The following is a 13,103-nucleotide window of genomic DNA, read 5'->3' on the forward strand; positions in this document are numbered from 1 at the left end:
GGCCCCCTCACTCTTTTGAGTGCACCCAGCCCTGCACCCACCAAAGCCCTTCCTCCCCAGGGGGCAGCCCTTCCCACCAAGAAGTCATCACCCCGTGTAGACACCTCCGTGTACTTGGCCGCAGGTCTGGTCTGTGGAACCTCTTCTTGCATTCCGGGCCAGCACGCAGCTCTTGTGCTGCCAGGCCTCTCGCTCGGGCTTTTAAGTGATCATGATAAAATGATTAACACAGAGTGGCCACCAGCAGTGATTATTTCCGATCTAAGCTGGGTGGCACGTGGGCCAACAGCAGTCCGAGAAACCCAGCCAAGTCTCAGCTCCAGTGGACTCCGGAAATGCCAGTGGTTCTCAAACTCCGTCATGCATCTGAATCACGTGGGAGGTGGAGGGCCGACCTTGCCAAAACACAGATTGCTGAGCCTCACCCCCAGAGGTTCTGATTCAGCAGGTCTGGGGTGGATGGGGGGGTGGGGCTAAGAATTTGCATTTCTCACCAGTTCCGGGGTGATGCTGGTGCTGCTGAGCTGGGGACCATACATTGAAAATCACTGATTTAGAAGATTGCTGGAGAATTGGATGAAGGCCCCTGGAAGGAGGGGAAATTATCCACTGCTGGGTTTTTCTGCTTCCCTGAAGCCTTCACTTCAACAAAGACCCCCTGTCGTCTCCATGATGGGTTCCGAAGCCTTGGAAAAGCACAAAAGTGAAGATGTAAATCTGTATGGAAAACGACATGCATCTGGAGCCGTCACAGAGCGCCTGCACGGCTATCACATTGTCACAGGAGCCCCGAGATGCAATTATCTTTGTTTTATAGAGAACGAAATGGAAGGCACCGTGACTATTATCTAAACAGAAAACAGATATTAGAGGCAATTTTTTTTGGTCATGAAAACTTTCAAATGTACACACAAGTAGAGAACATGGTATTACAATTCCTGAAATGCCTCAACTTTGGCAATGATGGTGCTCAACTTGAGTGGTCATCAGAATCACCTGGGAGACTTGTCAAAACAGAGATTGCATGATTATCTCCACATTCTAGAATTATCAAGACTTTGCCACATTGACAGTCTTCTGATGACAGGACAACACTGGCATCCAGTGATGTCATGAGGTAGATTTTTTGTGTTATTTTGAAACATTTGGAGATATATCAAGTTTGGCCACAGGGACACACTGCTCAGAGAGAACACTGATAACATTTCATTTCTGTAGTCCTGCTTGCTCATTTTAAAAGTAACCCGGAAGGAGTGCAATGTAGCATCTCTGTTTGAAAGCTTCTACTAGAAGTAAACCTATGTTCACCTTGTGACCCAGCAAACCCACTCATTAAGTATTTTGCCGGGAGAAATGAGAGCTTCTGTCCACCAAAAAGTCTCACCAGAATATTCACCACAGCTTTATTGGGATTAATCTCGATGCATCTTGTTGAGTGAAAAGAAGCCAGACACAAATGAGAATATTCTGTATTATTTCAAGTACATCAAGTCTGAGAAGAGGCAGAACGAATCTATAGTGACAGAAAGAGGGAAGGAGGACGAGGGAAGTTTTTTGGGGGTATCGGCCCGGTATTTGTTGCTGTGGGCGGTGGTTACACAGGTGTACATACACATACAGAACAATTAACGGAGCTGAACACGGAAGGTTTGGGCATTTCAGTGTATGTGAGTTACACTTCAATCAAGTACACTTGGCACATACCCGCAGCCGCACCCAAACCAGATCCCAGGAGGCTGAGACCCAGCTGTGCCCTGGCCTCGCCCGTCTCGGAAAGGCCACGGCCCAGGGCGTCCGTTTCCCTCCTCCCTCCAGCCCAACTTTCGCGCCTCCCAGAGGGCGGGGGCTGCCGCCACCTTTCCGGAGAACGCGGGCCAGGCCCTCCCCCGCGCGTCCGGCGGAGGCTGGGTGGGCGTCCTCAGCGCGGGCCAGGGGCGCGGGCCCCGCCCCACCCCAGGACCCCGCCCCTGCGCCACGCCCCCGAGGCCCCTCCCAGCCTCTCCTCTTCTGGCCTTCGGCCTCGGCAGCTGGAGGCTGCCGGCCGGCGAGGGCCGCGCGATGTCGCATGGACCCGGGCTCGTCCGCACCACGTGCAGCAGTGGCAGCGCCCCGGGAGCCGGGGCCGGCCCGGGGCAGCTGGGCGCGAGCTCTTCGGAGGGGCTGCTGGACCCCGTCTACCCCCGCACCCACGCAGCGCTGCTGAAAGTGGCGCAGATGGTAAGAGAGGCCCGGGCGCGAGCCGGGGTCAGACGGGGTGGCCGCGGAGGGGCCGCTCCCGCGGCGGGAGCATCGCGCCCCGGGCGGGGGTCCCGCCGCCCAAGTCAAGTTGGAGGGGGCTTCCTCGGGCGAGTTGTGCGTGCAGTCCCCGCGCTGGAACTCGGCGCACCCGCCAGGCCTGTTCGCGCCGCCCCCTCTCGGAGGTCCCAAGTTTTTCCAGCCACTCTGCGGAGCCTGCGAGCTGGTGACCGAAACCACGGCCAAAGTTCCTGTGTGTCTTCCTTCCTCTTCTCGGGCAGCGCCGCTTCGGACCCGGGCCGGGGGTGGAGAGCGGCCGGGCGGCGGCGCTCAGGCCGCGGAAGCCGACCTTCTCCCGCCGCCTCTTTCCCCGGACCCCGCGCCGCAGGGCTTCCTGCTCGGGGCTCACCCTCGCCCGAGCGCGGGGTCAGAAGGCCAGGCGTTCCCTGGGGTAGAAAGCCCTGGGACCCTTGGGGCAGCCGTCCCGGGCCCTGCCCCTCAAGTTCCAAGGGCGGGCCGGTTCTCGGGGCCGTTGGACGGCAGCGGTCAATGGGGAAGGCCTTTTGGGGAGCCGGTACTTATCTGGGGAGAGCGGGAGTCGCCGGAATGGGGGTCACTGTGGAGCGGGCAGGACGAAGGCCTGGGCGCCGAGTGCCACCGGCGCTGCAGGGACCTCCAGCAGCGCAGACCTTTCCCGGCCTGTTCTCCTGTTCTCCTTCCCATGTTTTTCTTCCTTACAATTTTAAAATTTTAAACACCTTTCCCGTTTGTTCGGTAAGTTTTGAAACTGGGCTGGGCTCTTTGTGACTCCACTCCTTGTCACGTTTGCAGCCAGAATGGTGAGGGGGAAGTGGTAGTTTTGAAAGGGGGGGGGCGTCAAGGAAGGGATGTGGGTTAGACGCAAGGTCACAGATCCAGAGGCAGGGCCTACCAAGGTGGGCCAGCCCCAGGCCTGGACACGGGGTGAGGGCTGCCCAGGCATCCACAGCTCTGTTACTCTGGGTGCTGAGTGTGTGTAGAGGGGGGCTCTGGTTTCTTGCTTGGGCTAGACCTGAAGGAAAGAGGGACTTAGTTCCCTTTTCTCAAAGAAGAGCTTCTAGATGGACTAAAAATTAGGAAGTAGAGGCATTTTAGTTACTAACAAAAAAAATTATGCTGAGCTGTGTTGGTTTTGAGCAAGGCATTTTTGGGGTTCAGGCTAAGAGATCTGATCAGCCAAATAGAGGGGACCAGCCTACCTCCCCATCCTTAAAAAAAAATGGGTGGGAGTGGGTCAGGCCTTAACTGAGCATTGGAAAATGTTATCAGGAGCTGAATGATGAGTTTGGTGGAGAAAAATCACGGTCAGATCCTCCGTTTCGGTCCGTGAGTTTAATGGACAAAGATTATGGAGAAGAGAAACCTCCGTTTCACTCTAAGCTCCTAAGCTAGCCTCTTACATCAGGCTCTTGTGCCAAGTTGCAGGTGACAGTGATGGGCCGCTTGTTCCAAAGAGAACAAAGACTTGGAGGATTGCTTCTCTTTGTGCCCAGAGACTCTCACATCTTCCTTCCCTGGGGACTGCCGTGTGGCTGCAGGCTGGTTTGAGCAGAGCCCCTGGGAATGAAGTTGCCCTTGCTGGATGGTCATATTAAAACAGCGAGACCACTTAGGACTCTCTGCGTGGGCCCCTTGTCCATCTCTTCCGCATTCTCCTCCTTCTTCTCTTTTCTGGGAGTCTCCCCAAGTCCACTACTCGAGGAAGGAATGTCCATCTGGAACTTCACAGAGTGTAAGCTGGAGCCGGGTCTCCTGGCATCACCTGGATCCCTGAGGGGCCTGAGCTGCAGGGATCCAGAGGGCCTTGCTCAGGGCTCCACCAGCACTCCTCGTCAGTTTGTTTGTTCAGCAGACATTTGTGAGTGCCGTGTTCATCTCCACTTCTGCAGAAACAGATGGATTTGACAAAGCCCTTGCCCTCAAGGAATCTTTGGTTCTGAGGAGACGCACAAGTCCCCAAACTCCCTGGTTGGGGAGATGAAAGGTCTGTGGTTGCCCACATAAGGGAGGAAGGATGGAGGGAAGACGAAGGTGACATTTGAGTTGAATCTTGAGAGATGAATTGGGTGTGTCGGGCTGGGCGTGCCCCGTTGGCCTCTCCATGTCCTTATTCAGTGTGCGTAAGTCAGAGCTGGGTGATGCTGGGGTGGTGGAAAGGAAGGAGGTAGGGTGAGACATGGGCCAGTGTTGGGCAGTTCTTCCCCTTCCCACCCTGACACGTAGAAAGAGGCTTCTCTCACTTCTTGAGCATCTGCTCTCTTCTTACCTCTGTGCAAGCGAGGCGTGTGGAATACAGCCGTTAGCAAGATAGATCCTTTCGGCAGTGACTGGGACATTTGCAGAACCATAATAGGGAAGGAGAATCAGTGTGTAGTTTCATAAGCAGTAAAGATGGAAATTTAAGTGTCTTCCAGGAGGTTCCTTTATTTTATTTTTATTTTTTGGCTGCACCACGGGGCTTGTGGGATCTTAGTTCCTCGACCAGGTATTGAATCCAGGCCCTTGCAGTGAGAGCATGGAGTCCTAACCACTGGACCACCGGGGAATTCCAAGAAGGTTCCTTTACTTAGTAAATATTGAGCACCTACTATATGCTAGGGCAGTGTGGAAAGCAGAGTAAACCAGACAGGTCAGCTCCTGTTCTCTTTATGCTGTAATAGGGAAAGTATTAATCAAATGATTTTAAATATAAAATTATAAACTGGGACAAAAGCTATGAAAGAGAGGTCCTCAGTGTCATAGAGAATTAACTAGGGGGTCTGCCCTGTCTGGGAGGTAAGGATGGGCTTCCCTGAGGAAAGGATATTTGAAGGATGAGGGAACAGTGTTACCAAAAGAAGGAAGAGCACAGACAATGGCTCTGAGGCTGGAGGAAGGAGTAGTGATAATGGTTGGAGGGAAGGAACAAGGCTGGGAGTGATGTGGGTGAGTCTGGAGAAGTATTCCAAGACTAGACCATCTAGGGTCTGCCAGATAGTGCTGAGGATATGGTCCTTATTCTGAGACTATCCCAGAAGTAATCATGTCGATATCAACCCACCATTGAAGGGATGGTTCTCAACCTGGGGCTGTACAGCCCCCTAGGGGTCATTTTGGAGCTTTGTGGAAGCTTTGTTTGGTTGTCACAGGGATTAGGCTCATATTCAGGATGCATCTTATTCATTTCAGTATAGAACGAAGGCACTGCAAGTACTTATTTGCGATTCTAAAGAGGTGAATTGTCAGAAATACGATTGAAGGAGCCTAAGTGGGTGTGTGAGTCGGGGGAGAGTGCCTGAGTTTTCTGGCCAGAGAGAGCATCCTAAAGACTTTCTAGGAGGTCGGAGCAAGTATGGTCTTCCCTTGGACATTCACAGCCGGGATTCCAAATGGAGTTAGACTTTGGGGGATCGCAGCCTCCGATATAACCGTGAATAGACCTGTGAGTGGAGAATGAGCTAGCATAGCCCAGAATGGCCCACCCCTCCGTGTTCTGTTTCAGATCATTTGGTTCCCAAGTGCAACCTGCACCCCCATGCCCTGTTTCCTGGAAGCTGCAGAGTTAAGGGCAGCAAAGAACCTCACTGTCAAGAGTCTTTGACCCCAACCCAATCCCAATCCGAGAACAAGAAACTGCTGTCCATCAATGGTCAAACAAATAAAAATGATAAGACATAAGTTATGGGCTTTATTCCCAATAACAGAAGTAATACTTGCTCATTGTAGAAACTTTGAGAAACACAGGGAAGAAACTAGAGTCTCCCACTCCCTCTCCCCCAAGATTGATATTTAAAGTAAGATTTTCTACTATTTCATAGGAGAGAGATAATTTGTAGTTGTTGGTTTTGTTTTGGTTTTACAAAAGAAGGGTGATACTCTACAGTTTGTAAAATGCTTTTTTTGCTTAATATGTGATGAATGATTTCTCGTGTCACTTAAGATTTGTTTGCAATTAGGTTTTCAGTAGCGTTTTTATAGCCAATCACAAATGTCCCTTAGTCTGTGTGACCAGCCCCCTCCCCCTTTTTGTGGCTCAAGAAGCTTCCAGTTCTGCCCATTCACGAACAAGACAGTGATGAACTCCCCTGTAGAGAAGTTTTGGTGTGCAAAGCCGTAAATACTTCCCAGGGATAAAGGGCCCTCACCTTTCACAGAGAGAGGAATGGAGCGCCTCTTGCCCTGCTGGGCATGCTGGCATTAAATAACTGTCTAGACTTGTTAACATCTAGAAACCAATGGTTGTCCCTTTATAGCCAAATGTGATAGTAGTAATATTTTAAGTCATAGTAGTATTTTTGGTGTCTGATGGTTTGGAAAAGGAACAGTGACATGGGTGGACTGGGGAATTTCGTAATGCTTTTATTTTATTTTTTTAGAGGTGAATAAGAAAAGATTTATTTCTTCAGAGTTTATATCAGTCATTGGTTGCTGGTGTGAAAATATATCTTTTTCACAAGTCACACGGTGCAAGGCTGATGGAGTCACCACTGTGACTTTGGGACACCTTCTATGACACATGCCTTCTTCAACTGAAATCAAAGAAGATAATAAGCACATAAGGATCTTACAGGTTCTCTTTTATTCTTTGGCTCAAAGGTGATACCATTGGTCAGAAGCAGCCGCATGTCCTTTCCAAAAGCAAGGGGTCTTGGAGAAATCATCTTCTGTATGTCCAGTATGAAATGAGAACTGTATAACGTCTACTGCAGCGTTTCTTTTCATCAAATACTTTTTTTTTTTTGCGGTACGCGGGTCTCTCACTGCTGTGGCCTCTCCCGTTGCGGAGCACAGGCTCCGGACGCTCAGGCTCAGCGGTCGTGGCTCACGGGCCCAGCCGCTCCGCGGCAGGTGGGATCTTCCCAGACCGGGGCATGAACCTGTGTCCCCTGCATCGGCAGGCAGACTCTCAACCACTGCGCCACTAGGGAAGCCCATCATCAAACACTTTTAAAGGCACTTGTATTTAAGCTATGGCAATAGCCGCGTACACTGGAAGGATGATAGTACCACGCGGGTATGAGGCATTATTTATTCAGGCTGCAGAGCATGTGGATTTCCTAACTGCTGGCAAGAATTCCCCTCCAGGGCACCCCAAATAACTGCCTGTCCCCTCCACCCCCGATTGGGAACCAGTGGCCAGAGAAGATGGTCCAGCTGCAAACAGCAGCTGAGGGTCCATGAGGCTGGGGGACCAGGGTGGGGATGGGGCTGGTGCATGGTCCCGCATGAGTCTGGACAGAGTTGCACAGGGTTTCTGGTATTACAGTGGGTCCTGGAGACCCTCCAGGACATTCCGAGGCCTCCCTGTGTGGGTCAGTGCATTGATTTCAGTTCTGTACCAGGGAAGGCGTTCTCTCTGCTCCCTTCCTCCCATCCCTCATCCCCCACTCTCAGTGCTGGCGCTTCCTGCCCGGGCCCCTGGCTGTCCATCTGTTTCCTCCCCCTGCCATCTGCCCGAGGTGCTGCCCCAGGCCTGCTGCCTGGGAGCCTCCCTCTGACCCGCCGCCGCCTGCCAGATGCTCTCCTTCTTTGTCACCAGTTTGGCTCAGCAGTTCCTTTGCCCACTGCTCACTCCCGGGCATTCCTCTCTGGGGTCCTTAGCAACTCCTGGCATCCGTGGCCTGGCTCAGGGCCTGGTGCTGGCGGCTGGTGCTCCAGCCCCGGGTCTTCCTGAGAGATGAGGGCTGGCAAGGAGAACGGGGCCTCTCCCCAGCGCAGCCCTGTCCTGCTCCCTGGCGGAAATCAGCACCGTGAAGCTTCTCAGCATCCTGCTGAGGACGCCTTTCACCTGGTTTGTGTTTTACTTCGCAGCGGCAGTGACAAGGCTCTTCCTTTCCCTTGAACAGCCTTTTACTTTACATAAAGAGAAGGATAGATTGATTGACAGAGAAAGAGAAATTGTCTATAAAATGGTTGCCACACATTACTCACGGAAGGGGTTGCTGTGAAATTTAAGAGTAAAGAGGGTGTCATTTTCATTTTTTAGAGATGGAGAAAGTGAAGGGAATTCAGAAGGGAATGAGAAGGAGGGGGAAGAAATTAAAGGCTTTCGGGTACAGAGTAAATTGGACCTTCTGGAAGGCAGAGGGAGCGATTAAATATAGCATGACCCTCCATATCTCTTTACTCACTTCTTCCTCTTAGGTTTTCTTTATTCCCCTAAGGAGGTGGCAACAACGCTAATATTGTTTATAAAGAAGTCTTTTTTAAACTTTTCCTCTCAAATGATGAGAGTGATACTTAACTAATTATAATAGCCTCTATCACACATTGAGTTCCTGTTAGGTGACAGCCACTGGGCTAGGTGTTTTACACGTGTGACCTCATTTAATCCTCATGACAGGTAGGTCCGATCACTATCTACACCTTACAGATGAGGAAACACAGAGAAATTAGGTAACTTGCCCAAAGTCACAAAGCCATAAATAGCGAAGCAGTTTGAGTCCAAATCTTGAGCTCATAAAAGGACAATTTGGGGTTATTTTTTTCATTATCAGTATGCCATGAGAATTTTTCCATGTGATTAAACCTTATTTGAAAAGGATGCTGTGATAACTACACATGGTAGTTGGTTGGACCATAACTTATCCATTTGTCTCCTCATTGGTGGGCAGACGGTAGCAGAGCTAAAAAGAGGTGCTCTGAGATGTGACAGCAGGTACTAATGACAGTTTCACCTTTTGCCAGAGATGAACTCAGCCAGAGTGGGGAAAACCCCTCACTGGGGTATAGGCCAGACAGTGGGCGTCGTATTTTATAAAGCGTTTCACATGTTACTCTCTGGGCTGCTGGAAGGCTTAAGAGGAAACCATTAGTATCATCTTTGTGTTTAAGTCCTAAGTTCCTCCTGAGAGGAGAACTAAGGTTCGGGTGTCTGCTTTATTATGTCAGGCAATTTTACATGCAGTTTCCCTTTGTTTAACCCTGAATGACTGTTATTTATTTTCCCTTTCTGTTGGTTGAATGAAGGCTGAGAGGGTTTGTAACTTGCCCAAGTTTCAAAAATTCCATTAAATTCTGGAGCCAGCATTTGAGCCTAGGTGTGGCCAAGGCCCAACCCTTCCCGCAATGGTGTGCTGTCTGTCTGTCTGTCTGTGTATGGCAGACAGGCTCCCAGGCTAGCCCACTGTGGCAGACACACCCTAGGGGGACCCCCAATGAGTCACAACCTTATGTAATTCCATCCTCTTGAGTGTGGGCAGGACCTGTGACTTGTTCTAACCAATAAGAAATAGCAAAGATGATGGGATGTCATTCCCATGGTTATGTCATATGCCAAGGTGAAGGGATGCTGCAGATGTAATTAAGGTTCTAAATCACATGATTCTGAGTTGATCAAAAGGACATTATCTCCAGGTAGGCCTGATCTAATCAGGTGACAGCCCTCAAAAGAGGTACAGTTAAGTCCCCCACATATGAACGAATTCCGTTCCAAGAGTGCGTTCGTAAGTCCAGTTCGTTCTTAAGTCCAACAAAGTTAGGCTAGGTACCCAACTAACACAGTCGGCTATATAGTACTATAATGTAATAGGTTTATAATACTTTTCACACAAATAATACATAAAAAACAAACACAAAAAATAAAGAAGACATTTTTAATCTTACAGCACAGTACCTTGAAAAGTACAGTAATACAGTACAACAGCTGGCATACAGGGGCTGGCATCGAGTGAACAGGCAGGAAGAGTTACTGACTGGAGGAGGGAGAGGAGGTGGGAGATGGTAGAGCTGAGGGATCGTCAGCTATAGGAGACGGAGGGCGAGCTGCAATTTCACTCACGCCCGACATTGATGGCACAGGTTCTGGTTCCTTGCTGGATTCAATTCTATCTACCCTCTTGAAAAATGATCCAGTGATAGTAGTAGCTATCACTGCTAGTAGCTCCTTTTTTCTCGTCATGGATGACACGGTAGCACTGGATTGCATTTTGAATGGCTGCTGCAACCTTTATGTACCATTCTATGTTCAGGACCTGTGCTTCAAAAACTAACAGTGCCTCCTCAAATAAAGAAAATCCCCTTGCCATTTCCTGCATTGTGAATCTCTGTGGACATCCTGGGCTTGAATTAAAGATACCGCACTACTGTACTCTCTACAGTACTGTACAGTAAAGTACACAAAAGCACAACCACTTGTAGAGGATGCACGCACGTGTACGCCAGACATGTGAACTAACTTACGTGATTGGACTTGCGAACACACGTTCGCGTGTTTGAAAGCTCGCAACTTGAAGGTTCGTACATAGGGGACCTGCTGTACTGGTTTCTTCCCAAAGGAGAGATGCTCCGGCTGGCCCTGGAGAAGTAAACTGCCTTGCTGGGAGAGGGCCTGGCAGAGGAGCACGTGGCGAGCATCTGTAGGTTCTGTCTAGAAGCTGAGAACAACTCTCTGCTGACAGCCAGCCAGAAAACAGGGACCTCGTTCCTATAGCTGCAGTAGCATATGAGCTTGGGTGAGGACCCCAAGCCTCAGATGAAACCCCAGTCTGGCCACCACCTACACTGCAGCCTTGAGCAGAAGTCTCTTGCCAGGGCTCCTGACTGGTGGGAACCGTGAGATGATAAGTGGATACTGTTTTAAGCTACCAACTTGGGATAATTTGTTATGCAGCAGTAGACATCTCACGCACCCACAGAAGCCTGGGCCTCCTGCATCAAATCCGGTGCTCTCACGGCTGCTCCTTAGCAAGGAAACATGGGGCAACAGCCGTGCAGGAGACAGGAGGTACAGTGGCCATTTTTACAATAACAGTTATACAAGTTTTTATCTGGGCTGTGGTCACATGTCATTGAATTCCTGTGGAGTAAATCTGTTGGCTGAGTTCTTGCTCTTGGCATTATGCTGAATGCTTTAAATGCAAGAACTCACTCGTCATTACAGCATCCCTCAGGGGTGTCAGTACTTCCACTTTACAGATGAGGAAACCGTGTGGGGAATTTAAATACCTTCTGTGCAGCTACTAGACATGTAAGAACGGCCTCTACCGCCCAGTAGTCCCACTGTCCTCCAGGGTCACTTCCCAGAGCCACTCTAAAAAATAAAAATCCTGATGCAAACTAATTATGGTTGTACAATTGTTAAAATTGTATTTGGTTTTTTTGAACAGATAACATTCACATGATCAAGATCTTTAAAGTTCAAAAAGTCCTCCAATTCTTGCTTTCCCTTCCTGGAGGCTACCAGTGATACTGGTTTCTTGTATATCCTTCAGGAGTTATTTTATGTTTCGATGTGTGTGTGTGTGTTTGTGTGTTTGTCCATCTTCTTTCCATCTTGGGGATAATTCTGTATGTGTTCAGTGTATTCTCATTCTCCTCATTTTCCTTAACAGCTGCGTTGTGTTCCAGAGAATAGATGTACCATAATTTATTTAACCAGTCCCCTCTCAACAGGCATTTAGGTTATTTCCCATCTTTTGTTATGTCGTAGTGCTGTTGTGGATACCTTTGTACATATCACAGTTCTGTGTGTGTACAAGGTAATCAGAAGGAGAAACTCCTAAAAGTAGAATTCCTGGACCAGATGTTGCCTGCTCTTGGAAATTTTTTCATCTGTCCTGTAATTTAGTCTCACACATCTCCTGTGATCTCCCAGAGGGTTTCAGGGGTCTTCCACATTCATTGCCATTGAGAGACTCTACTTCGTGTTCAGGGTTCAGAGTTCCACTGCTCTAGACTCCCACTGAACTTTATTTAAGATGTTAAGAACCAGAAAAGTTCAGGGAACAAGAAGACCTGCGTGACCAGCATTTTTCTTAGAATTTCCCAACATCCATCACAGGGAGTGTTGAAGTCAACTTCCCTAAAAGCAGAGCTAGAGATGGGCATTCTTGTGCATCTGGTCCTTGAGTGAGGGCAGCAGTCAAGGGCAAGAGGAGGACTAGACAGATGGGTTTGAGAAGTCTCGCCTCAGCCTGATCTTGCGGGGAGCTCTGGAAAGTGAGGTGCACCACAGAGATGCTCCTCTAGCCGTTAGCGAGTCATAATCTTTTGGCTGGTGGAGGGTCTGGCCTTGGTGTTTGATGGCTGCTGACTGATCAGGGTGGTGAATGCTGGAGATCGGGGCTGCTGTGGCAATTTCTTAAAATAGGACAACTGAAGTTTGCCGCATAGATTGACTCTTCCTTTCACAAATGATTTCTCTGCAGCCTGCAGTGCTGTTTGATAGCATTTGACCCAGTGGAGAACTTCTTTCAAAATTGGAGTCAATCCTCTCAAACCCTGCTGCTGCTTTATCAACCAAGTTTTTGTAATATTCTAAATCCTTTGTTGTCATTTCAACACGCTTTATAGCATCTTCACCAGGAGCAGATTCCATCTTAAGAAACAACTTTTTTGCTCATCCATAAGAAGTGACCTCTGTTCTGTTCTAGTTTTATCAGGAGATGCAGCAATTCAGTCCCATCTTCAGGCTTCACGTCTGATTCTAGTTCTCTTGCTGTTTCCATCACATCTGCAGTGACTTCCTCCACTGAAGTCTTGAACCCCTCAAGGTCATCCATGAGGGCTGGAATCAAGTTCTTTCTAACTCCTGTTAATGTTGCTATTTTGACCTCCTCCCATGAATCATGAATGTTCTTCATGGCAGCTAGAATGGTGAATCCTTTGCAGAGGTTTTCAGTTGACTTTGCCCAGATCCATCAGAGGAATTCCTATCTATGGCAGCTATATAGTCTTAACAAAATGTATTTCTTAAATAATAAGACTTGAAGTCAAAATGACTCCTTGACCCACGGGCTGCAGAATGTTTTGTTAGCAGGCTTAAAAACAACATTCACTTTGTACATCTCCGTCAGAGATGTTGGGTGACCACGTGCCTTGTCAACGAGTGGTCATATTTTGAAAGGAAT

At 49.1% G+C, this 13,103-nt stretch overlaps 1 protein-coding gene across 2 annotated transcripts in view; it reads left to right on the forward strand.

Moving 5' to 3' along the window:
• Window positions 1–1,991: 1,991 nt before the first annotated feature.
• The window catches only part of CMTM7 (CKLF like MARVEL transmembrane domain containing 7), a 43,222-nt gene continuing 32,110 nt past the window's right edge, over window positions 1,992–13,103 (forward strand). For both annotated transcript variants that reach the window (XM_029243025.1, XM_029243026.1), the window contains exon 1: window positions 1,992–2,217. In XM_029243025.1, coding sequence (XP_029098858.1) covers window positions 2,059–2,217 — 159 coding nt within the window. In that variant the 5' untranslated portion in view covers window positions 1,992–2,058. The remainder of the gene's footprint in view (window positions 2,218–13,103) is intronic.

This window comes from Monodon monoceros, unplaced genomic scaffold (assembly GCF_005190385.1).
Source record: "Monodon monoceros isolate NGI ecotype Baffin Bay Population unplaced genomic scaffold, NGI_Narwhal_1 Super_Scaffold_3, whole genome shotgun sequence".
NCBI lineage: Eukaryota > Metazoa > Chordata > Mammalia > Artiodactyla > Monodontidae > Monodon > Monodon monoceros.